A 24,963-nucleotide genomic window follows, 5' to 3' on the forward strand; every position below is an offset into this window, starting at 1 on the left:
TAAAAAAAAAAATTGATTTAAGAAAAAAATTAGCCTAAGTTCATTCTTTAATAATTCTGGGCTAAAATTTTAGGGCAGAAGGGTTGGAGTAAAAAAGATGTTTCTGGGCTAAAAGCCAAATTTTTCGGGCTAAAAAATTTGGCTTTTAGCCCAAGGGTTGGAGATGGTCTAATGAATAGTAATAGACCAATGCATCTCCACCCCTAAAACTAAATAGCCTAGTCAATTTTATTAAAATATTATTAATTTTTATTATAAAATAATAATTGGTTTTTTACTTTCTGACTTCTTCCTTCTGGAAATGGACCTCCTCCTCACCACACCAACGCTCCCCCAAAAATGGACCTCCTCCTCCTGGAAAAGAAACTTCTGGGTCTCTCCGTGGCAAGAAATTCAAGCTCCCGCCTGGTCTCATACCCGTACCCGTTTTTGGAAACTGGCTCCAGGTCGGCGACGACCTCAACCACCGTAATCCCACCGACCTCGCCAGGAAATTCGGCGACTGCTTCCTCCTCCGCATAGGGCAACACAACCTCGTGGTCGTCTCCTCGCTGGAGCTCGTAAGGGGAAGGGGGACATGGTGTTGAATACATGGATTTATTAGGGGAAGGGGGTTGATGGGGTTCCAGGCGTCAGATCGGGTTCCGGATGAGAAAGACAGTAGCCATGACGTCAACATGGCGTCAAATGAGCCGTCTCCTTTCTCTGTCGATTTTAGGCTGGCCTGTGGACTGGCTTGGGTTGGGTGCCAGTCTATTCCACGGGTTGAAGTGAATTGGCTGAGTCCCAGCTTGTTTTTTCCACTGGGTGCCAGGCTATTCCACCTCCGGTGGAACTGCTCTAAAGAGAAGGCTGCTAGTATGTTAAAGAATGGAGGAAGATAATGATGAGCGTCGAGTGCGTTTCATCATTTCCATTACTAGCTAGCTAGCTACCTAAAGCTAGTTATTTGATAGAAAGAGATCTATCAAAGTCTCAAAGACATTTTTTAAAAGGAAATACTAGTGAGATTAAATTTTTTAAATTAAATTTACAAATTAAATGATATGGTTATTGATAATTGGATTATTATGTAAACGTTGATTAATTTGTTTATTTCTTATTATTGACACATCATTTGATTTACAAATTTGAGTTAATTTTTTTATTTATCTATCATAGGAAGATTTGTTTTGTTATAAACCAAACCCTAAAAAAGTTAACTTTCGTGGTGTGTGTTGGGTACGTATGTGCAAACGCGCGCATGCTAGAGAGAGAATCTTTCCTTGATATCCAAACAAATGCGTGGCAGAATTGCTTTGCAATAGAGTTGCTGCAGCAATTAGAAGATTTCTTACCGGCTGTGACTTGAACAAATAATAACTAGGTTAGCTAGGTTACTGAAGTGTCTCGGAGGTACTTCAATATTACCAGGAAAACAAGCCCCAGTACTCCAAAATCAATGTATTCACTTTCTAGGCTAGAAATTGATGTACGTGTGCATGAATAATAGGTGTCACTGGACAGTCTTGCATAGTTTAAAGAGAGATTTTTTATGTCATCGGTTATACACAATCACGTTTATAGTTCTCAATACAATCATGTGCATGTCTCTTTAATCACGTCGTTATTGAATAGTTTAGTCGACTTCAATGAAATATTTTTGAATATCATCGATTGTATACAATTACGCGCCAATCTCTCTCAATACTTGATCACTTTAATAAACAAGAGAAACATGTGTAATTGTATAATTAAACAAGTAATTAAATACATTTGTTCTCATCATGACAATTCACTTCTCTTCCTCCATGAAGGCTTAATTTTGAATACTCTAGCCTGAAAGTTTCATTTCATACAATTTTTAGAATTTAAGTCCATTCTTTACACTGCAATGTGCCAATGTTGTTTGTTAAGCGATGTGACCAATACTTTCCTAACCAATCATTCCCAAAGTACATAAAAATCTTGGTTTTATGGTCTCAACTCAGCATGAGGATGTGACCAAATATAGATGTGATGCTGAAATATCCCCACTCTTTTGATTGATCAGACATCAGAACGACAAATCTGTCACGAACACTTTGGTGACAATTTCAACACATATAATGCCTCCTTTTGGAAGATTCTTGTTTGTAATTTTGTTTTTTTCCGGAGATCCAGAAAGATCATCAGAATTTTGACATACTTTCTGCAATCTGCATATCCAAATTTAGAGTGGTGGAGGGGACTGCCTTGTGTTTTGTTCCTATAGCTAAGTCCCTAGTTTGGGAAGAATCCACCGACACTGTAGTTTGAACGTGAGCATAACGCATTATCACCTTAATCCAAGGGTTATTCAGTTATTGACATCGTGAGTTCTGACGTTTGACTCACCTAGTTGATTTTACCTATAATTCAAACAGGAATTTAAATAACAAAACATAAAAGGAAACCATACTGGTTCCAAAATATTCATAAACTTGTATAATCAGAAAATCATAAAAATCACAAACCTAATACAAATGAACAGGAAATAAAATCCTAATATATATTGTAACTTCTATAAAATTATAACCAGAATAAGAAACCAAATCCAAAGTCTTGCCAAACATCACGATAAAAAAAATAAACGATTTTATCACAACAAAACAAAAAAAAAATATTCACTTTCAAAGTAAAAAAATACAATTCAAATCACCTACAAAATTTTCATAAATTGTTTTCTTTTTCAGTTACAACAGTTTAGGGTAACAAATTTTGAGGTGAAATTGGGGAGAGAATTGGATAGATTTTTAAATTTAGGTAGAGCCAATTGTCAGTTGGCACTATTGGCTCTGATCCAACCATGTAAACCTGTCAACGAGTCAGTATCCAATTGGTCCAATTGGACATGCAAAACGACCTAACAAAACCCCCACTATAAATCTCCACTCAGGTCTCACTTCCTTTCACACATTGTATTCCCCCTTCTCCACAGAAACTCAAAACAAAAAAGAAAGAAGAAAAAATGGCTAAATATATTATCACCTTCTTCACCATAGTTCTGCTTCTCAGTTTTCAACTCACAGCCTTCGCTGCTCGTCCAGTCCCTGCTGCTTTCACCAACAACGCTCTCAAAACCCAACACCAAGTAAGTTGTTTTAATTGTTTTAATTTCCGGCGTCCTCTAATAACCATTTCATTTTGTTTTTGTTTCACCTTTTCGAAAAGATTGTGGTTTTCTAAAAACTAAAAAACGAAATGGTAATCAAACGCATTCTAAATTTACTAAATCTAGTATTCTTTCATTAAGTTTTGTATCTTAAAATTGTTTTGTTTTGTTTATGTTGTAATTTGTTGAATAAAAATATGTGAACAGGACATAGACGCGGAGATCGTTGCAGCGGAGGGAGGCGGGAGCTGCGAAGGAGTAGCGGAGGAGGAGTGCCTGATGAGGAGGACATTGGCGGCTCATGTGGATTACATATATACACAGAAGCACAAGCCTTGAACTCGTGCAACCAATTAAAATTATCTCTCTTTGTTTTGTCTTTTTAAAAAGCCATGCAATACTAAAGCATCCATATGTTATACTAAATAATATCATAAAAGCTTATTTGGTAAACTCAATCTTTGTTTTCGAAAGACAATGGATTTAATTAGGATAATTTAGTTTGTCTTTATAATATTTCTTGTCTAGGGTTTGACTTTATGTCCCCTTTGTACTTTTAAAATTTTCTAATCAAATTTGGATGACACATCTGCTGGGCATATGAGAGTTAAGATTTTTACAGATCGCTATGAAAGCATAACTCATTATATATGATAGTTTGATAACTTGTTCTATGTGTAATTTGGCTCACTTAATACTCTACCGCCCACTCTATTGTCAATAATAGTAACAAAAATAAACAAATTATGTGTTTGGCAACAAGAAATTTGTTGCCATTTTGCTAATAAAAGTAAAAACCCACGACAAGTCATGAGCTTCTGGTATGAACAGTGGACTTTGGTGCAGGATTTCTTAGTTATCCATGGTTTGCGTTGATGTAATATGTTATCAGAGTTGTTTTTAGCATTCTAAAAAAAACGTTCCGTAACATTTTCTAATAAAATACTTTATAGAAAAAAAAATATAAGTGCAGCACTAGTGTGCAAATATCCGTTCTCTATTTAATTTAACAAAATAAAATATTTGCTGTCCTCATCTGTAAAGGATGCCGATGGAAAACTAAGGCAGCTTTGTGGAGATAAGTCAATATGATACTACTATAGGTAGCCGTTCACACTTCCGTTTTCTCATTTTGTGATCCTTTCATTGATTCTTTTTTATTTATTCAATCCAACAAAAAAAATGAAAAAAAGAGTAGTGTATAAATCATTTTCTTGTAGAACACTGCTCGCAATTATGCACCATATATTTGGTCAACTATCGTCAATGAAAGCAACTGCTAACACCCGTATTCATAACCCATGATTAAATTGTGGTGATTAAAAGTTGGAAACACAATATGAGCAGAGTGTCAAACACGTCGGCTGTGTTGAATAAAGAATTGATGTGTCATTATCCTGTAGAAGTCCAAAGCTAAAACGAGCTTTTGCTGCGACTGCTTTTGGGAATTTCAGATTACGAAATGCAATTTTAACAACCCACCAGTTGACATCAGAATTCCATCTTTGTACGTGTGCATGCATCTTGTCTGACCTCACAAAGAGGTCCGTAATCGATCCGTAATCTTCTCGTCGGCATTTAGATCTCGAGAGATTTTTGAGTGTCACCAGTTGTATATATGTATGTCTTTCTCTCTCTTATGACAGGACTAATTTGACAAATGAATGGAATAGCAAGCATCATTAGCACCAAACGTTTAGAATGGTGGGAGTGGCACTTTGATCCACTTACCAAATGAAATATGAATTTTCAATTGGATGGCACAGTCCAATTGCGCTAAAAATACATTTATATGCCATTAAGGGCAAAGAATCATTACTGGTTTCAAACAACTCCACCCTTCCTCTTTCGGCAACAGATTGATGACTGCCTCATTCATCCATTTCCCATAACTCACTTTCGCCGGAGACACTAAATCAAGTCCCCGTCCTAAGAGGGCGTCATCGTGCATCCATTTTTTTCCCGGAAACGCTAATTTAGGTACAGCTATAGTACCAACTGAGTTCTTAAGTAAAAACATGTTGGAAATAATCGCTAGAGCCTGCATGGTGATACCCAGGGCCACCAACTCTCTCAATTTCCAGATTTAAACAGATGAACAGCTAGCACAATGTAATGAATGTCCACTGCAGTACAATTCTACGGGTAGTAACTAACAAAACGCGAGTGATAGTTACTACAGAAACATTCATTGCACACATAGGATAAATCAAATTCCCGCGGCCCCTGGATATCTTAAATTGCATCTCCAAACTTCTTATTACAACGTTGAATTGCAACTGCTAGCTAACCAGAATACAAAAGAACGAATTATCTCAGCTGACAAAAGAAGGCATCAGAAATGGTAACCTCCTTCGAACGTTGCCTCCGCTCTCGGAAAACAGTTCACAACTAACCAACATGAACCAAAGCAGTCAGAGAGAACCAGAATCTGCTGGTACAGGTTTTTATCACCATACCTTAATGAGACCAGAATCAGAATCGTGCAGCAAACTCTTCCAAATGCGGCAACGAGATCCGGGTGCCACTAATCGCTACTTTTCTTCCATATTGAAATTATTCTGGTTTAAGTTTTTTCTACCTAAACAAATCAAGAACTAGGTAGATATCATGAATGTTTAAACAGTACAATCATTATTGGTCTATTTCGATTTAACTTCAACAACCTAAAGCATGATTCCTCTAGATCGAAAGTAGGGATGTTCTAAACCACAAGATCCCACCAAAATTCAGATATGTATAGTTGCATTCACTCAAGGATTATAAATTTAATAATTAAAGAACAAAAAAGGAATAAAAGTTCCTGAATTTAAAGCATGCGTCACAATGAATCATGAACCCCCTTTTCCCCATTTGAATTAAGTAACAAAGTTATACACACATAGCCTTCCTCAAAAGGGAGCCGTATCCGACTGATAGGAGCTCCTTACAAGGGAGGGATAACCCCATCAAATTAAGCAGCCAAGAGAACTCTTGAACCACCCAGGACGTATAAATGCAAAGCAAGACATACAGTAACTATAACCGAAGACTTCCCACTGAAGTATCTGATGACTTGCAATCCCCTGTCTGCAACCTCCCCATGAAGTGCACTAAGGCTTCTTTTCAAGCCATCTAATAGCGTCCACAACATAAACTCAACGAGAGATCGCACCGTCTCAAACGTCACCCTCCCTGTCACATCCAGAACAAACTTCCTATTGCTCGGCACAGCCAATGTAGATGAAACCTTCCTAACCCACCCACTACTATGAATAACATCCGACGAACTCCCCACCTTCCCCTGCTTTGGAGATACCTCTCGCTGAAAGCACTCATCCGCAGTTCCACTTGGACCTTCACTCTGATCAACAATTGGACATGCATGCGAATTCGAGCTTGAACTCGAACAGGAACTCGTCAAAACTTGGTGAGATGTCCTCACAACTGTTTCCACAGCACCATTACAAACAGAAACTAGAACATCCCTCACTTCGTTCTGATGCTTGGGATTGGTCAACCCATCAAACATATCTTCATAAACGTTGATATCTTTCGTTTTGTCAAGGTAAACCGCAACAGCAGTGCTTACAAAATCCTGAATGCAATTTGCTATGAGATCCTTACTTCTGTCACTGCAAATCACATTAACCCATCTAGGCACATCCGATGAACTTGATTTCGACACACTTGAATTCTCACCCAATTGCTCATCGGAGTAAAATCCCAGAACCAAATTCTTAGCAAAGCTTCCAACCATAACCGAAACAAACCCGGTTCCAGCTGTAGAGAAAACCTGCTCCAAAACCCTATCTGAAAAGCTCGAATTCCCCATACTCTTCTCCGATTCACTCTCTTTGTTCATCTCCAATCTACACCCTCGAATCATCCCAACCGTCATAGCCTCTGTAACCCTACTCAGTGACACGGAGAACTCTTGCGACCTAGCAATCTTCGAAATCTGCTTCAAACTTTGGGGCATTTCATCCGAATCGGATCGCAAAAACTCCTTCAAGTCCTTGGAAACAACCCCGATCGTCTCGGCCGAATCGGAGACCGTCTCGGCCATAGAGATTAGGGCTCCAACGAGCTTCAGGCATCTCTTCCGCTTCCTGGCCACAGAGGGCAAATTGTAAACCCTATAAGCTCCATAGCCGGAGACCCCAAGAGCTGCGAGCATCAGAAGCCATCGCCTTCTTCTCCGAGAGAAATTCAACCCCTTCGCGACGAGCCCAAGTTCCATTGGAGCTCGAATAACAAAGGGAAGCTGTAAAGCTTCGGCCTTTAAAATGCTATTGGGAAATGAACTGACAATTTAACGAATTGGTTACTGAAAATCGATTGCTTTGGGTCGATGAATTTCTAGGGTTCTGGAGTTGCAAATCCCAATGAATTGGAAAGACCAGATATTAATTGGGGGAATTAAATGAGGAGGGCGATGAGAATACGAACCTTTGCGACTTTGAAATTGTCAATTGGTGGGAGGAGAGAGAGAGAGAGGAGACGGCGGGCGTTGCAGTGTCGGAGGGAGGGAAAGCGGGACGCCCCAGCCAGAAATATTTTATTGTATTAAATAAATGACGCATGCACTGATTGGATATAATACCCGCGTTATTTAAAATATCCCGTTTACCATATTTTTGGAACACATTCTTTTTCTTTTTAATGCGAGATATTTTTTATGAGATTGTTAAAGTGAAGGAAATTTTCATGTGAAATTTTGATATATTCTGATGATCTAAATTTTTCATAATTTTGCGTATAACTTCTATTAAAATTGTTCTTGAATTCTAAATGATTATTCAAATTTGATCAACCCGAATTCCTTCAAACTCTCATGAGCGACAAAAAAAAAATATTACTAAATCTGAGTACTAAAACAAATACTAAATTGTAAAGCTAACAACAGAACTATAAAAAAAATAATTGACTCGAACGGCTTATACAAAATAGAATGACATAACGGAGATGTAACAGTCTTGGCATTAGCAAATATCATTTGAACCGTCTGATCATGATTCACGGGCTGACATTGCCTTCTAAACCATTTTCATGAGCAAAGCATCTCAATGCAGCAGCAACAACAAAGACCAGTCAAACTGCAACCATAAAAATAATGAACAAAATGTCACTCTCATAATTCTTAAAAGTTATGAATCCTTAGTTAACGAAGTTGTTCTATCCCACATTTCGTCACATGATTTGTTTGGTACATCTTGTCCTAATTTACATTTTTGAACATTAAAAAACATTGTATAATGTGATATGGAAATGGAGATACAGAGCTAATTACCATGCTTCCAAACAACCAACATTGGATTTTGATTGTGGTGGCGGCGGTGGAGGCTGATACAGTACTTGAGGCGGCGGAGGAGGCTGAGGAGGCTGAGGATACCCCTGTGCCAGATACCCCGGTGGAGGATAATCACCATAACCTATATACAACCCATATGATTCATCATCTCAATTTAAAAGAAAAAAATACACCCACGGCACAAACATAACAAATTAAATCATAAAACTCTTTTCATATATATAAATTCAACCAAGTATGGTTAAATCTAACTCACTACAAATATATACCTTGAGGAGGAGGAGGGGGAGCAACAACTTGGGCTGGCTGAGCCTTGGAATTATTATGGTAACTCATGTTTTTTTTTTCACTTGATCGTTTTTAACTCTTTTTTTTTCCTGAAAGCAGAGACTAACACCCAGAGGGCAGATAGATATAATTTATATGGAAGATGAAGTTTATATGTATATATAAATTCGTATGAACTTATATGGGAAGGAGATTTTGATTTTAGCTCATTAAGATTTCATGCCTTCATACATGCACTATAATAACGAATACGTGCCATTTACTTTAATTGTTTAAAAAAAAAATTGGGATTGTTTTCTTGAAATGACTTCAATTAAAATGCATGGTCATTATTATAGAATCGGATTCTCTTCAGCTAATTTTCTTTTTTTTTTCATTATGCTTTTCAACTATAATTTATTTTTAATATCGGATTTTCTTCTCTTAATTTTTCAACTTAAAATGCTTTTAATTTTTTCATTCTAATTCGAAATTGGACATCGTTTGCGCCTATGCGCTCGTGAGATTGAGATATATCCATCTATTCTAAAATCACATCAAAAAACCAACATAAAATTTAATATGATCAAAATGCCATTAAAATCGTTTTCCTCAAACTATAAAATACAAAAATAATAAATTTTGAAAAAGAGATTATATTCACACACCCCAAATTACTTCTCCTACAACTTTTTTTTTTTTTTAATATTTTCTACACACCACTAACACTTGATAAAAAATATTAAAAAATTAAAAGGGTGTGTGATAAATAATTTGGAGTGTGTGAATATAATTGCCAAGAAAGTCAAAATTTTAATAACAGCACATCATGTTGATGCACAAAACCGGAGGGGTCTTGGAACAACGTAAATCCGACCGTGAATCTGCAAGTAAATAACACAAGATGTATCATGGTTCACCCCAATGTTTGGGCTACGTCCACACTGATATTGTATTTCTCTGTTTGTGAGAGGATTGTGAGGGAGAGAGCTCTAAATATCAGAGTGAGAGGGCTTGCTCTGAATATGAGAGGCTTTGAGAGGGTGAGGGGGCTTTCTTCCTATGGCCTAAGAATTGGCCTCTAACTCCCCTAATGAGGAGAATCAGGGGTTTTTTTATAGAATAAAGGATCCTCACTTATTACATATTTGCCCCTTCATTTATTACATAAGTACATTTGAGTCCCTCGAGTATTTATACGAGATCTAAATACGGAGGCCATAAGTATGGTACAAACAGTTTTGGCGCCATCTGTGGGAATCGACACGAAAAGCTATGTTGGTTCTCTCTTAATTTTTCACCTCTACCATAAATCTGCACAACCCGAGATCCTACTTGATCTTCAACCAGGGATTTCAGAGAGACCAGACGGCTGCAGATGCAAAGGAAACACCACCACCCCACCATCAGTAAAGCAAAGCCAACAAGGAACTAAATGACAAAAAGAGGTTGACAACGAGCGGTGCAAACTTTGCAAGAGCATTTACTGTTCAATTTGGATCATGCAAGTTCCCAGAGAACTTCACTGGTTACCAAGATCTCGCCAAGCAGAAGGCAAAAAGGGTAAAGAAAATCTGGATTCCTTCTGCAAATCGCAGTGGCGGTCGAAGGTGCAAGCTTTAAAAAAATGGAAGCAGCGACGGAGGAGCCCATCAGGGTTCAAGGCCTAGCCCAAGCCGGTTTAACCCAAGTTCCGCCCCAATACATTCAACCTCCCCAGTACCGACCCAACCGACGTGTCCCTGCGGAGTCGACCCACCCCCTCTCCTTCTTCGGACACGACACCTTCCTTCCTTCATCCAAATTCCTTTATCTCTCTCTCTCTCTCCTACAGAAAATATTATGTAAGCAGCAATTTCTGTGAAGGAGTAGCAAACAGAAGCTATGAGGGTCATCTTGCTCTCTCATTTTTTCTCCGGGGTCTTAGTTTTTCGGTGTTATTCGTATGCTCTACATATGTAAATCATACACACTCAGAAACTCCAGCAAACCCTGATGAACAAGTCCCCCAATTGTAGATATTGTTAGGGTTGTTTTCTTGGTCTGCAGGTTGCTATCATGTCTTATCTAACGGCAAGAACAGGGCGGCAGAGGCAGCGCTACAACAGTCATTTGAGGCTTGTTTCGGGGGACCCAGAAAGTTGGATTCATGTCATCATTAGAAAAATGAGGAGAATTTCGTATGAGAATGATCTCGGTAACTTTAGCTATGACAGTGAGAAGGGTCTGAATGAGGCGCAAAGTCACCACCGCAAATCAACTGCTGTTAAGTTTTGAAGGTTTTGGTCGATCTTTGAGATTCATATCTCGAAATATCCACCCGATTCGGGCCCAAAATGCGGGCGGTGTACAATGCCCGATTGACCATGTTTGAGGACTCCGAGAAAGAGAGCGAGTATGGCTACATCCGCAAGGTCTCTGGACCAGTCGTTGTTGCGGATGGCATGGCTGGAGCTGCTATGTACTAGTTGGTTCATGTTGGATATGATAATTTGATCGGTGAAATTATTCGGTTAGAAGGAGTTTTTGCCACAATTCAAGTTTATGAGGAAACAGCTGTGTTGATGGTGAATGATCCGATTCTACGTACTCGCAAGGTCGACGACCTTGTTGGCCTCCTTGATCACTTTGGTGGACAGCAGGCATCTGTGGTGGGACATGACCACGGAGCGCTAGGAAAAGAAAAGGGAGACCACCAGTAAAGCTACAGGAAAAAAAACAAAAGCATAAAAGAGAAAGTAAAAGCAAAAGAAAGCAGAAAAGGAAAAGCCGAAAAGAAGATGCTCCACTATTCCACTATTCCACGGGATAACATGATTAAAGATAAGAAGATGCCCACCAAGGTTCCTCGTCTCCACTTTCTGTTGGACCAGAAGATGCCCATCAACATGTTGAAAACATTTAATTTATTTTTCTTATATTTCTGAGACATCTGTATAACCCATCAGAGGGTAATAATAATAAAAAAAAAGGCAAGCAAAAGAGCCAGGCCTTATGGCTCCAAAATTATTTGGCAGTCTACCGCTATTATCACCAACCAGGTGATCAAAAGTACGTCCAGTACTCTAAAATTATTCTGCAGCCTGCCGCTATTATCACCAACCAGGTGATCAAAAGTACGCCCAGTACTCCGAAATTATTCGGCACCATGCCGCTATTATCACTAACCAGGTGATGAAAAGTACGCTCCGTACTCCAAAATTATTCAGCAGCCTGCCACTATTATCACCCACTAGGTGATCAAAAGTACGTCCAGTACTCCAAAATTATACATGAGCATCACTCATGTCAATCATACATAAACATTCATGACCATCATTCATATCAACATTCATGAGCATCACTCATGTCAGCATTCATGAGCATCACTTATGTCAATATCCATGAGCATCACTCATGTCAATCAACATAAATATTCATGAGCATCACTCATGTCAATCATACATAAACATTCATGACCAGCATTCACGTCAACATTCATGAGCATCACTCATGTCAACATTCATGAACATCACTCATGTCAACATTCATGAGCATCACTCATGTCAATATCCATGAGCATTACTCATGTTAATCAACATAAACATTCATGAGCATCACTCATGCCAATCAGCTTCGAAAGCTTCATTTACAGAGCTCCATCTTCAAAAGCTTCATTTACAAAAACTCCAGCTTCAAATCTTCACTTGCAAAGCTTCACCTACAAAGCTTCAGTGCAGGGTATACAAATACCGGCTCCGAACAACCACCATTTCGGCCTATACATAGATTGAATTTGAAGTCTCCAGCCAACAACCTTTATTGACTGAAGACTTGGGGGATTACAATGTGTACCATATATTGGGCTTCCACAACTGGGCATCACGAAAAATACTTGGGGGACTTAGCCCATTATTTATGTACTGAGGAGCGAGCCCTTATTTTATAAAAGGGACTCCCTCACTTTCATTAGAAAGCACCTATTATTCATGTACTGAGGAGCGAGCCCTTATTTTATAAAAGGGACTCCCTCACCTTCATTAGATAGCATCGCCGTCTTACCGCGAGCATCACTCCTAACCCATCACTTATGTATTGAGGAGCGAACCTTTATTCTATAAAAGGGACTCATTCACCATCATTAGAGAGCATCGCCGCCTATTGAGCAACCAGCTCACCGCGAGCATCAACTCTAGCCCATCATTTATGTATTGGGGAGCGAGCCCTTATTCTATAAAAGTGACTCCCTTACCATCATTAGAGAGCATCGCCGCCTATTGAGCAATCACCTCGCTGCGAGCATCAACTCTAGCCCATCATTTATGTATTAAGGAGCGAGCCATTATTCAATAAAAGGAACTCCCTCACCTTCAACGCCACAAGTCGAGCCAACCAAAGCAACATAAGCCATAAATCGAGCAGCCTCGCAACATGTGCTACTTCTAGTTGAGCATCATTTCAGATTGAGCACTACCTCATATCGAGCATCAGTTCAAGACGACATCTAGTTACTTCGGCCCACACATGGACTGAATTTCAAGTCTCCAGCCAAAAGACTCTCTTTTCTAAAGACTTGGGGGACTAGTGTTTGTACCATACTTAGGGCCTCCGTATTTAGATCTCGTATAAATACTCGGGGGACTCAAATGTAATTATGTAATAAATGAAGGGGCAAATATGTAATAAGTAAGGAGCCATTATTCTATAAAAGGACCCCTCATTCTCCTCATTAGGGGAGTTAGAGGCCAATTCTTAGGTCATGGGAAGAAAGCCCCTTCACCCTCTCAAAGCCTCTCATATTCAGAGCAAGCCCTCTCACTCTGATATTTAGAGCTCTTTCTCCCTCACAATCCTTTCACAAACAGAGAAATACAATATCAGTGTGGACGTAGCCCAAACATTGGGGTGAACCACGATACATCTTGTGTTATTTACTTTCTTGCAGATTCACGGTAGGATTTACGTTGTTCCAAGACCCCTCCGGTTTTGTGCATCAACACATCCTATAAAGGTAAAAGAAAATTATAGATTCATTGAAGGGTAATGTTAGGAAGATAAAATTTGCAAACTAAATGATGTGTCACCAATAGGAATAAGCACGTTTATCAACATAATAAGTCAATATATCAACTTCTATGTAATACAGTCATATAGGAAATATCTCCTATATCTTATTAGATGGATGCTACTTCTAGTTTACACAATCACACTTGTAATTAAATACTGTTTACAAGTTTTTTTTTTAATTTTTTTTTTACTTTCTATTATAAAAAATTATATATACTACTGTAAGCTATGTTAAGGGGATGTGAATGGTTTGAACAGGAGACGCAACAAATTAACATGCACAATAAGGTATAGGTTATGGTGTCATAAGTGTTTCTTCATAGGTCCGCCCATGAATTTGATTAAGGGAACTTTAACGAAAAGCACCCGGTACTGTTCACTTTAACGAAAAACCACATTTTTACACTAAAAAGTCAATCCTGGTACTATTCACTTTACCCTTTATTTTGTCCTTATCATTAAAACTCAAAGTTTTCAAGCCATTTTCATTAGTTTTCCTTTTGATCAATCATCTTCTTGCTTTGTGAGAGGAAAACCCTAACTACCAAGGTGATTCCCCACTTTCCATTTCAATTAATTATCTTTCACCCTCTGACATGTGACTAGAGATGCCACACAACATGTATATACATGAGATTTATTTTTCTCTACCCCCTTCGTTTTAAATGAAATTATCATAACTTATTGCTTAATCGCTTCAATCTAACACGTTTGAGACTATTGCTAAAAGAGCTAAAAATATGGTTTGGTAACTAAAAATACATTTGATAACGTTTGAAAAAAAACTTAGAAGTACTTAAAAATTTATGAACGTGTTCTTAGAGCATAAAGAAAACTAAAGGTTATGAATTTATTAACAATCGAGCCATAAATAAAAAATAAACATGTTAATCAAATAACCCAATCGTTAACTTGCATGTCCTTTAGTTTATAAAATTGAGTCTTAGCATTAATTCATTTGAAAAATAAGAAAAATAGACCATTAAAAATAAAAGAAAACCAAAGGTTACGAAATTTAGTTGGTAAGTTTTGTTCTTAATTGAGGAAATTAATTGGAACATTGGTTTAATAAAGCGTTCTCTGTCCAAACTAAAAGTCAATGAGACACCACGTGGCAACTTGTTAGGAGCTGCCAACTGACGATGCTAGAAGGTGTCAGTGACGTCAAATAGTAATTGTGATTTTAAATTCAAAATTATTATTAGAATTGCGCGCTCTTTCGACTTCCCTCCTCTTGACTTATCTAAAGCTTCTCTTACACGACTCAACGGCTACTCTCTCTCTCTCTCTCTCTCTCTCTCTCTCTCTCTCTCTCTCTCCCTCCCTCCCTCCCTCCCTACCTCCGGTTAAAGCTTCAAGCTTCTAATTATCGGTTTTCCTCTGCTGAAAGCTCCTAAAGCTTCACCATCTTCACCTGATATTGTTGTGAGTCTGCGTTTTTTCATATATTCTTTCTTGAAAAAAGATGGATTTTATTTATTAATTTTATGCTTTTGAAGTAGCGAAATCGGTCGAGGTGATGGGGGTTGGGATATGCTTTTTTTTTCTGAGCCATTTCTTCCCTGTGTTCTAAACTTTTAATTCGTTGTTCGGTTTTGATTTCGGCTTCACAGGCGCATTTCGTGGTTTTTCGGTGTAGGTTTGCATTTTGCAAAGTCTCAAGGCCAAGCATATATTATGATGATGGCTTCCAGAACTCCTGGAACGCCAAGAGCTAAGAAGGAGAAGATTGTTGTTTTAGTGTGTTTAAGGCCTCTAAGCAAAAGGGAGGAACTTGCAAAAGAACAAGTTTCGTGGGATTGCCTAGGCGATAACACCATTGTTTATAAACCCCCGCCTCACGAACGTTCCGCTCAATCCACCTCGTTTACTTTTGGTGTGTAAAAACATCTAATTGTTCCCTTATCTTTGATGATTCTTATTGTACGTTTGTTATGATTGATTGTGTAGATTATTGATCACTGATTTTCTGTTTTGTAGATAAAGTTTTCGGTCCTGGTTCAACCGAAGCAGTATATGAGGAAGGAGTGAGAAATGTTGCCTTGTCTTCTCTGATGGGAATTAACGGTAGTGATTATTGCTCAAATCATGTCATGTTTTTCCATCTAAATCTCTACTCGCATTGAATGATTGTTTACGTTCTCTTGTTCGCAGCAACTATATTTGCTTATGGACAAAGTGGCAGTGGCAAGACATACACAATGAGACGAATAATGGAAAAAGCTGTGGATGATATCTACAACCATATGATAAAGGTAAGCTCGAAAACCCTTTCGTTGATAGTTCTTTATTTTATTTTTTTTGTTTATTGGTTCATGCCTTGGTAAATGTCTTGGTCTGTTCTGCACCAAGAATTGCGGTTTTCTGCTGTTGTTTCTGCAGTTTGATTTACTAAGCTGGTGTTGCTATTGTTTGTTTGCGCAGACTCCAGAGAGAGAGTTTGCAATAAAAATTTCAGGACTTGAGATATACAATGAGAATGTCCGCGACTTGCTGAATACAGAATCTGTTGGTAATTTAAAGCTTTTAGATGATCCAGAGGTATTGCCCTTCTAAACTTACTATAATCTTCAGTGAAATAATTAATCCTCCTTTTACTTATTTAAGTTCGAATGTTTTTTTTAATGTAGAAAGGAATCGTGGTTGAGAAATTGGTGGAGGAAGCTGCAAGCAGTCATCAGCATCTGAGAAGTTTAATCGGAATTTGCGAGGGTAATTCAGTGGAGCCCTTTACTTGGTTAGCTTCGTATTCTCTCAATTTTTTTTCATTAGCAATTAGTTAATCAACTTGTTTTTGTGTCAGCTCAAAGAGAAGTTGGTGAAACTGCTCTAAATGAAAACAGTTCACGGTCTCATCAAATAATAAGGCTGGTCAGTTCCTTAGTCTCTCTTCATCACAACATCTTTGATGTTTTCTAATGAAGTACTTTTCTTCTTCCGACAACTAACACTTTGTCACTAATATTGTCTTTCTGTACAGACAATTGAAAGTACAGTCCGTGAAAGTTTAGACTGCAGGACGTCTTTCGTTGCAAGCCTGGTAAATCTAAAATAAGAAACAGAAGTTGCAACTGAGTTGGATTCTTGGTTAACAGCTAAAAACTGCAATCTGAATGATCTGCAGAATTTTGTAGACCTAGCTGGAAGTGAAAGAGCTCCAGATACGCATGCAGACGGTGTTAGGCTAAGGGAAGGCTGCCATATTAACCTTAGTTTGATGACACTTACTAACGTTATCAGAAAGCTCAGGTCAGAATCTATATAGCAGGACAGAAGGACCATTTCAAAGTTTCAAGTATGAGATTACGTGATAGATATATCTGATATATAGTCAATTTGGTTTCTCACTCTTCGAATTGATGATTATCAGTGCTGGAAAATTAAGTGGTCATATACCTTACCGAGACTCAAAGCTCACTCGCATATTGCAACATTCTCTTGGAGGAAACGCTCGCACTGCCATCATATGTACCTTGAGTCCAGCACTGAGCCACGCTGAACAATCTCGAAACACTCTCTTCTTTGCTACACAGGCAAAGGAGGTAACAAATGATGCCAGCGTGAACACGGTATCACTTATCTGCTTATCACCTTTCTTTCAGTTTGCCTGTCTAGAATACAGAAGCTTTTAATCCATTTGTTTCAAAAAAATTATTTTGCTAGGTTGTATCAGACAAGCAGCTAGTCAAACACTTGCAAAAGCAAGTAGCTAAGCTGGAAGCAGAGCTGTACACCCTTTATCCATTGAGGGAAAGAATTCAGCAGGTAAACATTCATATAACATCTGGCCGCTTGATATTTTATTTGATGTGTGTATATGATTTTTTTTTTTTAATTTTTCATAAAATATGATCCTCACTAGATGGAAATGGAAATGGAGGATTTGAGAAGCGAAAGAGATTTGGCTCGATCTCAGGCGGATGAGTTACGCCATAAACTTGAGGTTCAGGTGAATCCCCAACTGTTCGTTCTCCCTCTCGCTGTTCCCCAAGCCCTTGGTCTACCGTTCTCCTCTCCCCTGTATAAGCGTTAGTTTTAGATTTGTCATTAATTCTTGTTGTATGCCAACTTCAGAGTTTATATCCATTGGAATTACCTCATCGCTCTGTGGACAACTATCTCTCCTACACTGGTGTGCTACCAACATCATTTTATGCCAAGGAACTAGGAGATTGTGATACAGCAACAAATGCAAGGACCAAGCACTCCATTAGGCACTCGGCAACTCCTCCTTTCATGCCAAGACGTGAAGTTCTAAAACATGAAATCTCATCAGAGCAACTTTCGGAGGAACCAAGTCGAGCTCTAAAACTAGAAGTGCTTTACAAAAGCAAATTGGTGATTGGAGGATTTAGCTTTCAAAATTTAGCTTTCAGGTGCTTAGAGGATTTATTGCGTCCTCAAATAAACTCTCTCTTACTTTCCACACAGGCAAAGGGTGAATCTAACATGGTACTACTTTTTTGCTCATCACGTTTTTCAGTTCGCATTTTTACATACTCAGAATACAAACCTATTAATATATTTATTTCAAATACTTTGCTAGGTTGTTTCGGACAAGAAACTAGTTAAACGTTTGCAAATGGAAGTGCTCAGGCGGGAAACAGAGGTACCCACCGTGTCAAGGGAAGAAGATTTAAGAATTCAGAAGGTAAACCTTCCATACAAAGTCTTGCTTGATATTTTATATCGTGTCTGTAAATGTATATTATAGGAATATTTTGTATTATGTTTTCCTAAATTTTTACTGTGTTCCAAATTCAGGTTTTAAAACAACTGGAATTACCGCATCCTTATGTAAAGAAACTTATCTTCTGCATCGGTGTGCTACCTGCAACATTTTATGCTGAGGAGCTAGGAGGCGGTGATAGGGCAAGAAATACAATGATCAGGCACTCCATGAGGCTCTCATCATTTGCTCCTTTTACGCTAAACCATGAAATTCTAAGACTTGAAGTCCTGCTGGTGCAACTTGGGGAGGGACCAAGTCGAGCATTGGAAATAGTAATACAGAAGGAGGTACTAGAAAACCATGATAGGGCAAGAAATACAATGATCAGGCACCCCATGAGGCTCTCATCATTTGCTCCTTTCATGCTAAACCGTGAAATTCTTAAACTTGAAGTCTTGCTGGCTCAACTTGGGGAGGGACCAAGTCGGGCTTTGGAAATAGTATTACAAAAGGAGGTAGCCTGGCAGGGACTAGAAAACCAAGATGCAGGTGAAACTTTTTGTAACCTGCAAGCAGAGATAAAAGAAACGCATTATACCAGTTCTCGGCCAAAAGAATTTGAAGTAGGAAGTCTTGTTCCTGTTAATAAAAATGAAATTCCTAGACTTCACTCACAGGGCAGCGCCATTGCAAATCTTGAAGAACAGTTTCCAAAGGTGCAGTATTTTACAGACAAATTAGTATCTTTCCCTTGCATTCAATTGTTGGCCTTGAGGTTCTTGGAGGATTTATTTCGTCCTCGTGAGGTTACTGGTGATGTTTTGGAACAAATTAAGAACGAGGTAATATAACTAGTCAAGCGTTTTATTTACTTCATTTTATTTAAATGATTCTTGAAACATTTAACTGTAATCATAATATTCAAATGTTGTCAAGAAGATGAAACGGGACCCCTCTTGGTGTTTTGCAGCCTGTAAAACATAACATAGTTCCGTTGCTCGGATGTTGGCAAGAAGATGAAGCCGAAGTTGATGGTGGCTTTCATCTTGAACCAGGAACATCAAATGCTGCTTCTCCAGATGTATCTGCTGTAGAATATGACCATATCAGTGAACATGTTTTTCATGTTCAAGTAGAACATCCTGCAGATAGATATGAGAAGAAGGCTATTTCTGATGAAGCCAAAGAGCTCATGGATTGTCATAGGGAGACAAGTGACAGCGGTGCATTCCGTAATGGGAAGATTGATGTCTCCGTGGAAAATCGTGATTTCTTGGGCTTCCTATGTAGCAATGGTGGTCAGCTGCTGATTTGTAATACAAGTAATTGCCCTTTCGTATTTCATCAGAACTTCTTGGATTCTGACTTAATATGCTATAAGAAGGGTAAATATTACTGCCCCATCTGTTCATATTCTCTTGCTTATGAGAATAGGCTGGGTGAGATAGAAGAAAAGTTGAGCAGAAAGGCAGTGGCTTTTGATGAAGTCTTCTCCGGCTGTACTGATGGTTGTACCGTTAATGAACAAATGAATGCGCGAAATGAAAATGGTTATGGTTGTGACTGTCAATTTGACGATGCTCAAGTTCATAACCAATTTGTCGGAGTGGAAGACAATGAGATCAAAGAAGGGACGGAGTTTGAGGTTGAAGATGAGAACAATGGTGGCAACAGTGTCAGTTGTAGAGGTGAAGGCACCAATGAAATAATTAGAGCAGGTTCTGGACACCCATGCGTATCTGAACTGCTTGAGTTGCAACAGGATGAGGAAACTGCTGTCGAAGAAAATTCAGGCGAAAATGAAGAAGATGAAGGTGGGAAAAGGGTGTTTGTGGAGAAAGAAGACGAAATTGAGAATGCAGAACTTATGCAACCAGAATCAATGGAATTGCCCTCAAATACCATTGTTCTATCTGACACGGAGTCTCCTTTAGTGCATAAAAGAAGGGAAGACAATGAGATCAAGGAAGGGATGAAGTTTGTTGAGGTTGAAGATGAGAACAATGATGTTGACACTGTCAGTTGTAGAGATGAAGGCACCAATGAAGTAATTAGAGGAGATTCGGAACACCCGTGCGTATCTGAACTGCTTGAGTTGCAACAGGATGAGGAAACTGCTGTCGAAGAAAATTCAGACAAAAATGAAGAAGATGAAGGTGGGAAAAAGGTGTTTGCGGAGAAAGAAGACGAAATTGAGAATGCAGAACTTATGCAACCAGAATCAATGGAAGTGCCCTTAAATACCATTGTTCTATCTGACACAGAGTCTCCTGTAGTGCATAAAAGAAGGGAATACAATGAGATCAAAGAAGGGATGAAGTTTGAGGTTGAAGATGAGAACAATGATAGTGACAGTGTCAGTTGTAGAGGTGAAGGCACCAATGAAGTAATTAGAGGAGATTCGGAACACCCGTGCGTATCTGAACTGCTTGAGTTGCAACAGGATGAGGAAACTGCTGTTGAAGAAAATTCAGACAAAAATGAAGAAGATGAAGGTGGGAAAAGGGTGTTTGCGGAGAAAGAAAACGAAATTAAGAATGCAGAACTTATGCAACCAGAATCTCTGGAAATGCCCTCAAATACCATTGTTCTATCTGACACAGAGTCTCCTGTAGTGCATAAAAACCACGAAAAAGCGCCAAAGAGTTTTACCATCGTTCTGTCTGATTCCTCGGAATCTGATGCTTCAGATACTTGGTCTCCTTCCATGGAACCAGAAGTTTCAGATACTCGGCCTCCTCTACTGGGCGAGATACAGCCTAAACATAAAGGTCAAAAGACAAGAGAATTCGGAAATCAACCAACGAGGTGATTGGGGGGTTAAGCTATCGATTTGGAGTTTATTTTATGAACTTTTACATGCAGTTATCGATTGTTAATCAACTGTTTCTCCTAACATGCAGCTCAAACTTGCCACTGCCTAGGACGAGGCGGCGTATGAGATTATACTGGACAAGAGAAGAAGAAGAAAAGTTGAAGGTATTTAATTATCTAAACTGAAGTAGTATCGTGGATGTGTGATTTCATCCAGATTATATAAACCATCTTGTTGTTTCGCTTAATTTCGAAACTCAAATTGTCGTTTCTAAGATGTCCTTCATTTTCTTAAACTTAGAAATGCTGAACTCTCCATTTCCAATCAAATTTCGAAAAGTTCTTGGAAATTTTCTATTTTGTAGTTGCGTCGGAATCTAACATAAGTAATCTTATGCTCCAGGAGCTTGTGAACAGTTTTCCAACCACTGGAAAGTACCGATGCTGGAAGAAAATTTTGGAAAATGGTCGCGATGTATTTCACAAGGATCGAACTCCGAATGATCTGAGAAATAAATGGGGAAAGATGCGGGTGAAAGGTGCGGTTGATCACTTTCTAACTCTCCGAGAAAACATTTGTTCCATTCGAAAAATGAATTGAGGAAGGACTTGCTTCGATCTCTATGATTATTTAATCGCATTTACACACATATTTCTCTAAAACGATGCACTTCGATGCAGGCAATGCTGAATTCTGACTTCTGAAAGCGGCGAACTGCATAGAATGTACTGAAACCTCGCTTCGTGACCATCGGCATTCTTTGAGATTTTAGATCAAAGAATTTGACTTGATATGTAAATTGACTTTGTAGCAATATGTAAAAATGTTTTTGCATCCTAAGAAACCTGTACATATCTCAGCATTTGCAAAAAGTAGAGCAGCAGGCCCTCACTGATTCATACACCAGAAGACTAGCCAGACATAAAACTAAAACTTGGATTACAAGAAACCGATGTGAATTACAACGATATGAGTTAGAAACCAAGACTGCATACGAACAAACTAATTACCATAAGGAGAAAAGATTGAAATTTGCTCCAGATATATTGATAAGCCCGGTCTTAATCTTCCGTAGCCTTCGCTACAAGAAACCCTTGGCTGCCTTGTAACGAGAAGCATAGTTCAAGTTCATGAGATGGTAAAAAATATAACAGGGAAGTCAAAATTCTTTGTATATTTTCTTTCCAAGACATTTCATTGATGAAATGACCACTTCTAACCTCTATCTCTCTCTCACAACTGTAATTACAATCCTATCACAACCAAACAAACATATACTTTTCTGTAAAGATTTGGACCACAAGAAATCAACATATCATGTACAATTTGGTATTGGAACAAATAGCATCATCACCAGAGGCTTGAGTCCCAGAGGGACTATTCAGCAGGACAATCAGCAAGCATTTACAAGAGTCCCAGCGCAGGTCCATACGACAGTGTTCTTCACAAGCGGTAGTGTCCTTGCCACTACCAGTTTATCCATTGACTTGAAGCTCCATCTTTTATTCAACGAGCAGAGCATGTGCCAATGGTTAACCTCTCTTTCCTTGTGGTTTCTTATTCCTTTGAGACAATCTTGAGTTTTGTGGATGCAAGGAAATCATCGTCCTCTAGATCACTGAAAGATATGTCGTCTTCATTGATTGCATGAATAGCTGTTCCACTATGCCCATCTAATTCAGAATCTTCCTCTGGCCAGTCATCATCGTCATCATTTTCATAGATATTATCTAGCATCTTCGAGGATGGACCAACTGTTAGATTCTTGTCCTCGCTCTTAATGATGGGCTTTTCTTCAATAACAGACTTATCAATAAATGGGATTTCATCACTCTCAACTGGGTGCTTCTCAGTCTCATAAGCCATGGGGGACATTGTTGATTCATAAGGATATGTCCTTAGCACCTTGTCCTCGTAATAAACACTACAGGATGAGACTGGAGCACAATCTTCGTGTAGTATATTGGAATGGTCTTTTAAAAAAGAAGGGTTTCTTTCAAATTGATCATCTTCTAATGCAGTCTGACAATGTAGCTCCCGCATCCACATTGCCCTGGCTTCCATTACCTGCCACCAGTATGATATACTACATTAAATTTCAGAAACCTAACAGGTTTAGCATGAACTTTGGTTCAATCTCAAAGTATAAATAAAGTTTTAATCTAATAAATAGAGCCATTTTTCTGGAACCATCTAGAATTCCTAAATCCTAACTTTATTCCAAACCTTAGGGAAGATCACCTGCAACCTAAATAGACTATTGAAGTTGAACATCTAGAACTACGAAAATCCATGCCGGGACAACCCCATGGAGGAGTTCAAGCAGCTACTAGCATCCAATAACAACGAGGACTTGTGATATACAATCAAGCTGATCGTGAATGGCATGAAGCAGCATTTCCAACTTTACAATGCCACAAAGTGTAGTTACTATGTTCAATTAATCCTTATAGTGTCAACTGATTCCACTTTAATATAACTTTAAATCTCAGGGTTTAAGTTGGAAGCAGAATCGAATTTAATCAATTGACTGCAGACACTAATGGTAATTATACAAAGAGGGAAGCTTACTTGGGGTGTGGACAAGATCTCGGCATCCTGCTTATTGAGCCTCGAATGCAGAAGAACAAAATAGACTTTCCAGAAGTAACTCTCACTCATATGGCACGGACAGAGTTCAAATCTCAAAGCAGCTAATCTTGGTGCAAGATGTTCAATCACCGTAGCATGCTCTTGCTGGGCATCAGACATGTCAAAATCTAAAATAAGAAAGGTGTATCAATTAGACACCAATCCCAAAACTGCATACTTAGAAAAAGCATCCCCCCCCCCCCACCCACGCAAATGTAATTTAACTCATCTTCCAACAATTTGTATCAACTGCATTGTGCATAAAATTAAAATCCATCACCACAACGAGACAAGCTACGAACCATAAGCAACTCTACTGCCACAACCTTATGCATTGTACTACCGAAATCAAATGAATCTTCAATAACAAACACATTGAAAGTCGAAGATTAACCCAACAATTTGAAGGATAATAATGCAATGTACATTTGAACTGCACGAAATTTTCCACATTTCAAAAATTCGCCAATGAGAACTGATTCCTACATTGAAAAATACATACAGTATAAAATTTCGTATACGTATTTCCATACATACCGCCCAAATCCTCCTCTTCGTCGAGAGGAAAGTCCAGCCACGTCTCCGGATGCATCGCGATGTTCCTCGCGAACGCCAGCACCTCCTCAGTGACCCCTACGGCGCAATCCTCCTCCAATTCCTCCTCCTCCTCTTCTCCTTCACCAAAATCCATCGCCAATTGATCGGGCGGTTCGGATCGACCGATGTCGGGAGGATCCGTTCGATTACTGGATGGCAATGAAGGGTACGGCGGAGGCGGTGGGGGCGGAAGCGGAGCGAGGAATGACGCGACCCCCCAAAATTGGCGGGTCAGCGTCTGCTTGAATTCGTCCAAATCTTCCCTCACGCCTCGGGTCTGGTCGTCGTCTTCGTTCTCCTCATCTGAAGATTCAATTTCGCTTCTTCGAACGACGTCGTTGTCGGCGGTGGTTCGGATTGCTGATTCGTTGGGTACGACGTCGTTCTCGGCGTCGCCGTCCTCGTCGAGCCGTAGAGAGTCAGCGAGGGAGCGAGCGAGCCATGACATTTTTTTTTTTTTGGAGTGGAAGAAAAAAGTGACGGATTTGAAAAAAAAAAAAAATTGGAAACGGGACGTTCGATAAAGGTTC

General features: G+C 39.0%; 5 protein-coding genes across 11 annotated transcripts; 2 read left to right on the plus strand and 3 right to left on the minus strand.

Annotated features, from left to right (window-relative positions):
* The first annotated feature begins 2,894 nt into the window (after window positions 1-2,894).
* On the plus strand, window positions 2,895-3,711 carry LOC126601841 (phytosulfokines-like). The gene is made up of 2 exons (XM_050268611.1): window positions 2,895-3,091; window positions 3,320-3,711. The coding sequence occupies exons 1-2, from the start codon at window positions 2,969-2,971 to the stop codon at window positions 3,449-3,451; spliced, it is 255 nt and encodes an 84-aa protein (XP_050124568.1). The 5' UTR covers window positions 2,895-2,968; the 3' UTR covers window positions 3,452-3,711.
* Window positions 3,712-5,939: 2,228 nt separating this feature from the next.
* On the minus strand, window positions 5,940-7,674 carry LOC126605634 (protein PHLOEM PROTEIN 2-LIKE A10-like). The gene has a single exon (XM_050273045.1). The coding sequence runs from the start codon at window positions 7,332-7,334 to the stop codon at window positions 6,066-6,068; it is 1,269 nt and encodes a 422-aa protein (XP_050129002.1). The 5' UTR covers window positions 7,335-7,674; the 3' UTR covers window positions 5,940-6,065.
* Window positions 7,675-8,141: 467 nt separating this feature from the next.
* On the minus strand, window positions 8,142-8,741 carry LOC126601253 (cysteine-rich and transmembrane domain-containing protein WIH2-like). The gene is made up of 3 exons (XM_050267938.1): window positions 8,675-8,741; window positions 8,385-8,526; window positions 8,142-8,190 (listed from the first exon to the last, which is right to left on the minus strand). Exons 1-3 carry the CDS (start codon window positions 8,739-8,741, stop codon window positions 8,142-8,144), a joined length of 258 nt encoding a protein of 85 aa, XP_050123895.1.
* Window positions 8,742-15,010: 6,269 nt separating this feature from the next.
* Window positions 15,011-22,049, plus strand: LOC126603560 (uncharacterized). 7 transcript variants are annotated; one of them, XM_050270446.1, is made up of 19 exons: window positions 15,011-15,594; window positions 15,699-15,785; window positions 15,873-15,973; window positions 16,143-16,259; window positions 16,349-16,430; window positions 16,522-16,589; window positions 16,699-16,758; window positions 16,843-16,967; window positions 17,089-17,287; window positions 17,382-17,483; window positions 17,581-17,667; window positions 17,793-18,170; window positions 18,265-18,369; window positions 18,483-19,232; window positions 19,361-20,621; window positions 20,961-21,198; window positions 21,294-21,369; window positions 21,608-21,743; window positions 21,886-22,049. In XM_050270446.1, the coding sequence occupies exons 1-19, from the start codon at window positions 15,396-15,398 to the stop codon at window positions 21,900-21,902; spliced, it is 4,188 nt and encodes a 1,395-aa protein (XP_050126403.1). In that variant the 5' UTR covers window positions 15,011-15,395; the 3' UTR covers window positions 21,903-22,049. The 7 variants fall into 7 exon arrangements, with proteins under 7 accessions (XP_050126403.1, XP_050126404.1, XP_050126406.1 ...); XM_050270447.1 differs by having other exon boundaries at window positions 19,361-20,546; window positions 20,886-21,198; XM_050270445.1 differs by having other exon boundaries at window positions 15,013-15,143; window positions 15,358-15,594; window positions 19,361-21,198.
* Window positions 22,050-22,225: 176 nt separating this feature from the next.
* On the minus strand, window positions 22,226-24,957 carry LOC126603561 (uncharacterized). Its single transcript, XM_050270450.1, has 3 exons — window positions 24,374-24,957; window positions 23,777-23,964; window positions 22,226-23,272 (listed from the first exon to the last, which is right to left on the minus strand). The coding sequence occupies exons 1-3, from the start codon at window positions 24,879-24,881 to the stop codon at window positions 22,763-22,765; spliced, it is 1,206 nt and encodes a 401-aa protein (XP_050126407.1). The 5' UTR covers window positions 24,882-24,957; the 3' UTR covers window positions 22,226-22,762.
* Between the last annotated feature and the right edge of the window lie 6 nt (window positions 24,958-24,963).

This window comes from Malus sylvestris, chromosome 15 (genome assembly GCF_916048215.2).
Source record: "Malus sylvestris chromosome 15, drMalSylv7.2, whole genome shotgun sequence".
In the NCBI taxonomy this organism is placed as follows: domain Eukaryota; kingdom Viridiplantae; phylum Streptophyta; class Magnoliopsida; order Rosales; family Rosaceae; genus Malus; species Malus sylvestris.